General features: G+C 28.9%; 1 protein-coding gene across 3 annotated transcripts; it reads left to right on the plus strand.

Annotated features, from left to right (window-relative positions):
• Positions 1-1,325: 1,325 nt before the first annotated feature.
• On the plus strand, positions 1,326-7,048 carry LOC112686649. Of its 3 annotated transcripts, XM_025559034.1 has the most exons (4): positions 1,326-1,477; positions 4,076-4,317; positions 5,344-5,557; positions 6,474-7,048. In XM_025559034.1, the coding sequence occupies exons 2-4, from the start codon at positions 4,078-4,080 to the stop codon at positions 6,509-6,511; spliced, it is 492 nt and encodes a 163-aa protein (XP_025414819.1). In that variant the 5' UTR covers positions 1,326-1,477; positions 4,076-4,077; the 3' UTR covers positions 6,512-7,048. The 3 variants fall into 3 exon arrangements, with proteins under 3 accessions (XP_025414819.1, XP_025414817.1, XP_025414818.1); XM_025559032.1 differs by lacking the exon at positions 6,474-7,048 and having other exon boundaries at positions 5,344-5,618; XM_025559033.1 differs by lacking the exons at positions 1,326-1,477; positions 6,474-7,048 and adding an exon at positions 2,329-2,427 and having other exon boundaries at positions 5,344-5,618.
• Positions 7,049-9,554: the final 2,506 nt, after the last annotated feature.

Below are 9,554 nucleotides of genomic sequence, written 5' to 3' on the forward strand. Positions count from 1 at the left end.
TCCCAACCTTTTTGTAATGGTGACCAGAGGTGGAACTAGGAATTTTTACGCCCGGGGAAAATGTTAAAATTACGCCCTATAAAACGACTAACGACCAATAATCAAATACTCTTCTCGAGAATTGTTTTCCAATAATTAATATACAATCATACTTATTAAGTTTTAACCCAATAACAGTATTTAACAATGTTAAAAATATCAAATTAGTTGTCAATAATTACAAAAATTACACCCTCTAATATTTTACGCCCGGGGATGAATCCCTGTCTTCCACCCCCTAGTTCCGTCCCTGATGGTGACCCACAACTTTACTGCTTGTTGATAACGTGACATAACCCTCCCCCAAAACTAAAAAATAAAAATTAAAATATGCGATAATATAGTATTATAAATAATTATAAATAGTACTACCTGATACAATTGGTCGACAATCGCGACCCATAAAAAATATACCGCGACCCAATTTTGGGTTGCGACCCATAGGTTGGGAAACACTGATTTAAAGTAACTATAAAGATAAACATTTATTTTTACGTGCAAAACCGGGTAATTCAGCTAGTACAATATATAAGCAAAACTAACCATATTTTAAATAATTATCAGCAAAAAATATTGGCAATCTTGTATTGAATTTCTTTATAAATTATTTTTAATTTTTCACTACTATCATTGATTTAAGTTAATTACATTTTAATCAATTTTATTATTTTATATCTTAAAGCAAAAACAATAATCAAATCTTAATGCAATAAATCAAATTTTTCAATCATTTTTATTATTATTATTTTATTTTGTTTTTGTTACACCAATATTATAACAAATCAGTTGAATTATAATACAAATTTACAAATTTATCAAAATAAAGTTGTACCTATGGACCAAGAAATCTAGGTTAGAAATCCAGAAAAATTGATAACATTTCTCACAATAGTTACATATAAATAATATAAGAAGTAATTTTTTATTGTTCATATTAAGTTAATATTATTATAAACGGCCTATTCATTTTATGAATATTTATACTAAAGTTAAAATGCTACTGCGATAGTGTTTTGTTTATTTTTGAGATAAACGTCTTTATCTTGAGTCATTCATTATAATAATATTATATATAATATAACATGATATTACATACTTGTGTATAAAATTTAAAATTTTTAAAAAGTAAACATAGAAAATAAATGTATAGGTACGATTACATACTGGCGATGGTATACATAAACAATATTAAATGTGATATTTAGTGATAATGATAATTATTGTCATCATATTCTGTCGTTCTGGTCGAAAACATATCAATGTTCAATATTCAGTGTTGACTCAGCATTTGTTGTTTTATTCAACATTTAGTCGTATAAAATAATTTAGATTGGATTTATTACAGTTAGTCGTTCATAATTAATTGGTAAAAACATTTTTTTTATTTATAAAATTCAGGAAGCTTATACAATTCTACTTCATTGATGTAATAAAATATGTAAGTAAACTATAATTTAATAATTTATTAAAATTATATTAATTATTTTAATTCATTAATGATTGTTATTTATAAGTTTAAACATAGTTCTTTTGTTGAATCGATAATATTCAGTATTTATTTGTCTTTCATAAGCTTTTTTACTTTTATAATCAACAACTTTTACCGAATATCAAAATTAAATTCATATTTTTGCAAGGACAAATATTTTTGTATGGCCATTGGATGTATTTTCAAAAAGTTTTAAACTGGTATATTTCATTTAAATTAAATATGTGAATAAGATTGTATTTCATTTTTAAATTTGCAAAATAACTTGAAAATGTGAATTGTTCGAAATTTTTTTCAAGTACGATCTTTATAAGTCATAATAAATCCAAAGGTAATTTTTATGGAGATCAGTAATTATTTTTGGAAATAAGACATGACAACAATTAAAACTAAAAACATTTAAGAATGAATTATATAATATACATACATGTTCTTAATAGTTAGATTAACTGGTTTCAGTTGAGTTGTTAATATAGAGGAAATAAAATTACTAAGGCAATATAGTAGCAATATAACATCGATTCTAATTGAAGCGAAGAATGTATTTGTCTTACCATGTGTTTTGCACTCATATACGGTTTCAACCACAATTTATCTTTTGGTCATCAAAATAAGGAATAGTCTTTAGTGGGAAATTTAATATGGTTGGTTCTTTATTTAACACAATGATCGTTAAGTGATCCGCGAGTCAGGTAATATGTAATGCTCAAAGTTTGTGAAATTGATACCTTTGGCTCGTACTTATTGTTTATATGCGGGACGTGACAGAATTACAGCTACGACCAGTTGTCAGGATGTCGTGTAACCATCAAAGAATGATTTTTCGGCTGTATCCGAGTTGCGGTCAGGACGATTTTTGAGATAAGCACATACAATAGTTGCGGTCACGTGAATTTCAGGTAATATCTTAGTTGCGGTCATGCAAGCGATTTTACGATAAACTTATTTTTCGATTTATTATACACACCGTACGCTATCCATACGGCAGTTAAAGAGGTTTGGCCTACTACAAATTTGAAAAGATGTCGCTTCCACCTATGGCAAGCTTAGTTCGCAAAATGCAGTCATTAGGTTTGCAAAAAACATATATGAAAACTGGTGAAAGTTCCGAATATTTGAAATATTTTTTCGGACTTCCTTTTCTACGACCAAACGAAGTAGACGATTGTTTTGTCACAGATATAATGGCTCTTCTTCCATCTAATGCGAAATTGTCTTCATTTACAGACTATATTTTAGAAGTGTATATAAGAGAAAATTCGATGTACCTGCCATCATTATGGGCTGAATGGTCTTCGTCCATTACTCGAACAATCAATGCATACGAAAGTTTTCATTCTAAGCTCAATAGCATGTTTTACCACTCTCACCCTAATAGTTATATATTTCTTAAGGCTATGAATGAAATTCAAACTAATAACTATTTAAAAATTAATTGTTCAAAAACAATTCGTGTTAATAATTCGACCGAGAAAGAAAATTTTCTAGCACAACAAATACGCTATTATGAAGAAGGTGAAATTAATCGACTTGAATATGTGTAGTCGATTTCTTTCAAATTTATACCCACAACATTTTAATAACTATTATTATATTACTTTTACTACTATAATTATTTGACACAAGTTTAACCACTTAATTTAAACATAAACCTAAAAAAATAAACTAAAAAAAGTATAAACATTTTTAACCATACCTACACTACAATAAATAAGAGTGTAGTCAGTCCTAAGTCTGTTATCTTTTCGATGTAAATGGGAAGGAAAATGTTGATTAAAAATTGTTTGTAAATAAAATAGCATAGTTCTATATATATTATATTGAGTGACCCAACTAGTATCTAACCTTTTTGTTGAGTGACCGCAACTAGTACGTAACCTTTTTGTTGGGCGACCGCAACTAGTATACACCGGATTTTTCTACTGTGTGTTTATGTATATAAATACATTTACCTTTTGTCTGTATCCTGATTGATGTTTAGTAGTGTTTTCTGTTTGGATGAAATGATCTTCAGATGTGAGTATAATATACATCACTTACTATTTGAACATTGTCTACTCTTATGCGTCATTTTGCTTCACCAAGAAATGTTTGGGCATTTATTGTTTCTATATGAAGTGTGAATTTATTCTAAGCATAAAACGTTTGAAAATGCATTTGGAAAAAGAATTATTTCAAACGAATATGGTCATATGGATGTAGACCAAAATAAGTTTGGGGCCTTATATAGTTATAACTGTACTGGTTTATGGTAAACCTGTGGGTGCTACTCGATACTATATTATATTACTTGTAAGTAAAATGAATAAGGCAACAAATATTTTGGTAGAAACTATTATACCCAAATGTATAAAGTATAAATTATTTTATGAATATTTTTGTGCAGTATTAGATCTTAATTAAGCTTTAAATTGGTAAAATTACAAAATACACACTAGTCACTAATTTGTCAACCTCGAAAAAATAAAATACAACTTTATTATATTTATTCATGAATTATAAATAATAAATACCAATATTGTAATTAAATAATTCAATCATTTATAGATATGATGAATTCAATGCTATCATACATACTGTTACATAAGCCTGATAAATGGGAAACTGTGAACAACTACGATGAGAGTTATAAATTATTTGATCTCGAGGTGAATAGTCTAGAGTATATTAACATCATTACACTTTTTAACTCAATTTCACCAAAGATCAAGAGTATAAAAAGAGTTCAAAATCCATTTCAGTATGGTAGATTTAAATTGAGACAAGAAATGCTGCAAAATATGTTAGAGGTAAAGGAAATAAATCAATACTTGTTATGTAAATCAAAGTTTTTATGTAATAGGTAGTTAAATAATCTAACTCGATCAGACTTATAACTATATACTGGAAACTAAAAGACGGACAGACATAAACGTGAGACAAAATATTCTAAACTTATATTTAGTAACCAAAAATTAATGATACTTTAGTCAAACGATCTTTACCGAAAAATATATTTTTTTTTTAGCTATATAATTGTTAGAAATCGCTTACATAGTATGCCCTAAAACATAACGGCACACTTGTAAACATATCTTAAGAAACATTACCAAATTTATCAAGACTGTATCTAGAAATTTTTTTTTTGGAGGGGTCCAAAATATGTATATTGTAATTTTATAGAATTTAGATTTTAACTTTTGACATTTGGTTAAAAATAAGAAAAAGAAAGATTTAATCTTCTTTTATTAAAATTAATATCATATTTTCATATGATGTTATGATATAAAATTAAAAGCAATCAATGATTAATTGGAGCTTAAGTCATTTTTGACTGAAAATATTTATGTTGGTATTAAAAATAAATAAATATTTTAAACAATCGTAAAATATTGAAGAAATGTTGGGCCAGATACGGCCAGATACGACCTTGAAATTTGTTGGTTGTTTTTTGGACGTTGTTGAAACATTTCAAACATTTGTTGGGCAATAGTTTTTTTTTAATATTTTAGAATATCGTCGCCAAATTCATCCCAAATGGGTCCGAAAACTATCTAAAAACATTTAGTTGGATTTGTTAGACATTTTTGGTGCATTTTCAATATTTTTTGGACATCAATTTTTTTTATATAAATTTTTTAAAGTGCTAATATAAACATTGCAATGAATTCATATTATACTGACACATAGTTATAAATATCCTTGATATAAACCAAGTATCCAAATCCAAGTATACATGTATTATTATAATATTTTATTGTTGATACGATTATTAGGAACTATGGAAGATTTCAAGTGGTTTACATTTACCAAATTAAAATTTTCCTTTATTACAGGAGACTGCATATTATGTCGTACATATGAGCAAACTTAAAATAGCTCTGAAATTCACATGCGACTACAGGAGACTTACATGTCAATATTCTAACAAACAACCATGTTTTATTTCTAGCGTCTCTGAAGCTATTTCAAAAGCTATGTTAAACGAAATGGAAGACAAAAAAAATATATTAATCTTATCTAAGATACCAGGTCCAACTAAAACTCAAAGTGACTATTATATCAGATATATTATTGATTTTAAAAAACTTGAAATTAACTAATATCCTAAAAAAAGGTCAACATTTTTGTTTGAATGTAATAATAATAAAAAAAATTAAGTATATTTTATATTCAATACTTTAACTGTAACATATATATACATATAATAAAAATAACTATAAATGTGTATGTATTGTTATGTTTACTATATAAAATATGTATATATTATGTATATGTATATATATATGTATATATATATATATATATGTTATATAAAATAATTACTATAATTTTGGTTTTAATAACGAGATATTTTGTAAAAAAAAAGTATTCCAAAAAATATTAGTAAGGAGGTCCATGATCTACAATAGGTTAAGAACCACTGCTTTAGGAGAACATTATCTGTGTCTTGTTGATCGAGTTTTTTCCGAAATTTTAATTTTTAAACGAGTTCTGATTTTTTTTTAATTTGTATATTTTACCTACTCCTTTAAAAATTAAAATATCAAAAAAACAACTAACAAAACACAGATTATTTTCTTCTCTAAAAGTTTGATTACAAGTCTTATATTAAAGCTAACATCACTACATTTAAGCTACTGAACTCAAATTTGCTGTTGTACGTGGGTCAGACGGAAACAACACATTCGGGTGTGGTGTCCTCTTAAGACTGTGGGGATACGGCACGTAGCCACACTATCGTACGTTACCAACTGTCACCCCATTTTACTCCTGCGTTAATTTGTTTTGTTTCCGATGTAGTATCGTTAATTCGAACTTTTAAGCAGATTTAATTAGATTGTAAATTGCGGTTGGAGTATTTAATGTTTTTAATTTAAATAAAAATTCGTCGTGCCAGACACGACGATGAGTTTACAGGTGGGTGTTGAAAATGATAGAGACGTGTCTATTATGATTTTTACAGGTAAATGGTCTAAATTGAGTTCAAATAGTGATTCTTGATGAATGGAAAAACGGATCGCTTATTGTAAAATTACATCTAAAATATCAGAATTTCTATTTTGATCGTATGGAAAGTAGGTGGGTGTATCTGGAGCACACATGATTGTGGAACTCTGAAAGATAATTGAATAATTTACGTCTGTTTGGTTTTGTAGCTTTGTGGTTCCATGTTGTGTGTTTGCAGTTCGTCACTTACTAGCAAAATTCTTTGATAGCTATTTAATATTTTGTCAAAGTCATTAGTGTACATTTGAAAGCTAGGCGACTGGTAAGCGCTAATTATTGTTGTGATTGAGTAATTTATTGAAATAGATATTGCTATATAGATATAGATTGATAATAGATACTGCTTCAAGAGTTTACAATATAGGTAGATAAGTTTGATGATGTTTAATTTTTGTTTTAATTATTATAGCTACACCACCTGAAGGTCACACCACTAGCCCATCTTTGCGATAAGTCGTGTACCCATTAAATTTAATTTTGTCACTAGCAATAAAGTCAGGTATACATTTATCCCATAAACAAGGATGTTCTTCGTAATATTTTAGAAATTGAATAGTATCAAAAACCATTTTGAATTATAATTTCATTTATATAATTTTCAATTAATTATTATAATTAGATATATATTATTATTTAAACATTTAAATTAATTGAATAAAAATTGTAGGTATATGTAATAATAAGTAATAATTGATAACAACAATACAAAAATCGTACTACGGTAGTAGTTGACAGTGTGGTAGTCACTGTTTACACGATAGAAGTGGCTGTCACACTGTCAGCTAGTTACTACCTACTATCTAGCAGAGCTAGATAGTTCGACAGCTGGCAGTTGACAGTGTGGCAGCAACTGTCATTATGTTCACACGACGACAGTCTTACGACAGCGACTATCATGACGGCGACTGTCGAGTGATACTGTCATCGTGTAAACGCGCCTTTAGATGTGTTTTGCTTATGCACGCGATATCGACATTATGTGCTGATAAGAACGCTGCGAATGTGTTACGGTTTTGTTTTGTTTTCCATTGGCATTCCAATTTATGATAACTAGTTTAATATTATTTATAATTATTAGACGACATTTATATTATTTAATAGAGCCGGTAGATTTTCGTTAACTTTTTTTTATAATCTGTGAGATGAGTGAGCTGATTAATGACATCAGTAACTTTATAAGCTCGCTAGTAATATTTGAATTATTAATTTATTTTTTTTGATGATGATTGGTTTTATTTTTGGTTTTTTTGGCATAGGTTAGAGTGTTGCTTGAGTTTGTAGTTATTAGGATTGGGTTTTGATTTTGGGGATTTATGAGATCGACAGTAATGGCTAGGGTTTTGGTATTATTGTCATCATTTAAACTGCTCGATAGCGTTATGTGTTTATGATCGTTCCTGAAACGTTTAGAGGAATTTTTAGTTTTAATTTGTTTGTATATTTTAAAATATTCGTAATTAGCAGCATGATTTTCATTGCAATTGACACATATTGGTGATGTGTTTGTATCTTTGTTGCATTCGGAATAATGGTGGTTTTCTAGGCATTTGACGCATCTAGGGGGAAAATTACAAAAAGTTTTTGTGTGTTGGAAGCGTTGGCAGTTTTTACATTGTGGTATGAAAGAATCGCTTTCGCGACTTTCGACTACGAAAACGCAGTGGAGGAGGCGATTAAGTGAAAAGATATTTTTTTCATATTTGTCTAGTAAGACAGCAACAATTGGGATAGGAGATTTATGACGGTTTTGGAAACGAGTTACCGATGTGACGTTGAATTTTAGCTCAACGAGGGCCTTAAATATTATTTCTTCGGGGGGAATAGAAGTTGGCATGTTTCTGATTAATACTGATAGATTTCTTTCTTCGGGAAGTTGATAGGTAAGGTATTTTATTTTAATTTCAGAAAGGTATTTGATGATTATACGATAGTCGTCAACAGTTGATAAGTTTAATTTTAAAAATACATTTTTATTATTTATGTTAAAATTGTCTATTATCATAGGTGTGATCTTATCTAGGAACATAATATAATCGTTGATTTCATATATAGTGGAGGAATTTTTTTTTTTTTATCTCTTCGAGATCTATGTCCTCTTCTTCTAAGATATCATTTTGATCTTCCAAATTTGCGATTGGGGTGTATCTATTTTTGTTGATTAGCCGCGGCAACAAGGCCGTGCTACTAGTACGTTTATGGCCCGAATGTTGGGAAGTATTGGTCTTTGCTATGTTTGCACCATATACTGAACTTTGATTTATAAACACGCTCGACCAGAGGTGAATTGGTCTATAGGGAAATCGAGAATCTTCCCGATGGCCCGGTCCTTGTTTGGGCCGCTCTATATTATTATATAATTTCCAAAAAAAAGTTTTATTTTATAAAATAAATAAAAATCATTAAAAAAAATAAATATATACTTAAAGATGCATTAAGATCAAACTTCAAGTTCAAGTTGGAACTGATTAATCATGCAACTTACCCAAAACTATTATAGCTATAATTTTAGTAAAGTTATTGTAAATTTTACTAATTTAGGGATGAAACTAAACAAATTTTGAAATTGATATAAAATAAAGCATTTTTTTGGAGGGGAGAAGGGTAAAATAGTTTAATTTGGGGTTCATGGGCCGGTTTGTTTCATATTTCCTGGGCCGAAAATAATTGCCAATCCGCCCCTGCGCACGGCGGTAAAGATAAGCGAGTGGTATAAAAGCCTTCGCACACGCTAGAGTTTTATTACCAGAACTCTAGTGACATAGCTGCCAATTATAACCAGAGGCGTAACCAGCATTATGCTGGGTTTACACGTGCATGTTTGTAGTGGCGCAAGTTACAACTGGCGCGCCACTAAAAATAAACATGCACGTGTAAACATCTACTGGCGTGCAAGTGAAATGATTGCACGCATAGAAAAATAAAGTCAGATAATTCCAACTTTTCATCGCGCCAGTGACTATTTTAATTTCAGTTTATAATAATTTGTACATATTATTTGCTTTGTCGACTTGTCGTACTTACAAAATGTCAAAAATAT

This window comes from Sipha flava, unplaced genomic scaffold (genome assembly GCF_003268045.1).
Source record: "Sipha flava isolate LNK unplaced genomic scaffold, YSA_version1 321_pilon_pilon, whole genome shotgun sequence".
Classification (NCBI taxonomy): domain Eukaryota; kingdom Metazoa; phylum Arthropoda; class Insecta; order Hemiptera; family Aphididae; genus Sipha; species Sipha flava.

Bases quoted from the DNA above. Each gene is read 5' to 3' on its own strand.
- LOC112686649 (XM_025559032.1), top strand. From the start codon at position 4,078: ATGATGAATTCAATGCTATCATACATACTGTTACATAAGCCTGATAAA. The intron at 4,318-5,343 runs GTAAAGGAAATA...CCTTTATTACAG, and splicing joins TGCTGCAAAATATGTTAGAG to GAGACTGCATATTATGTCGT.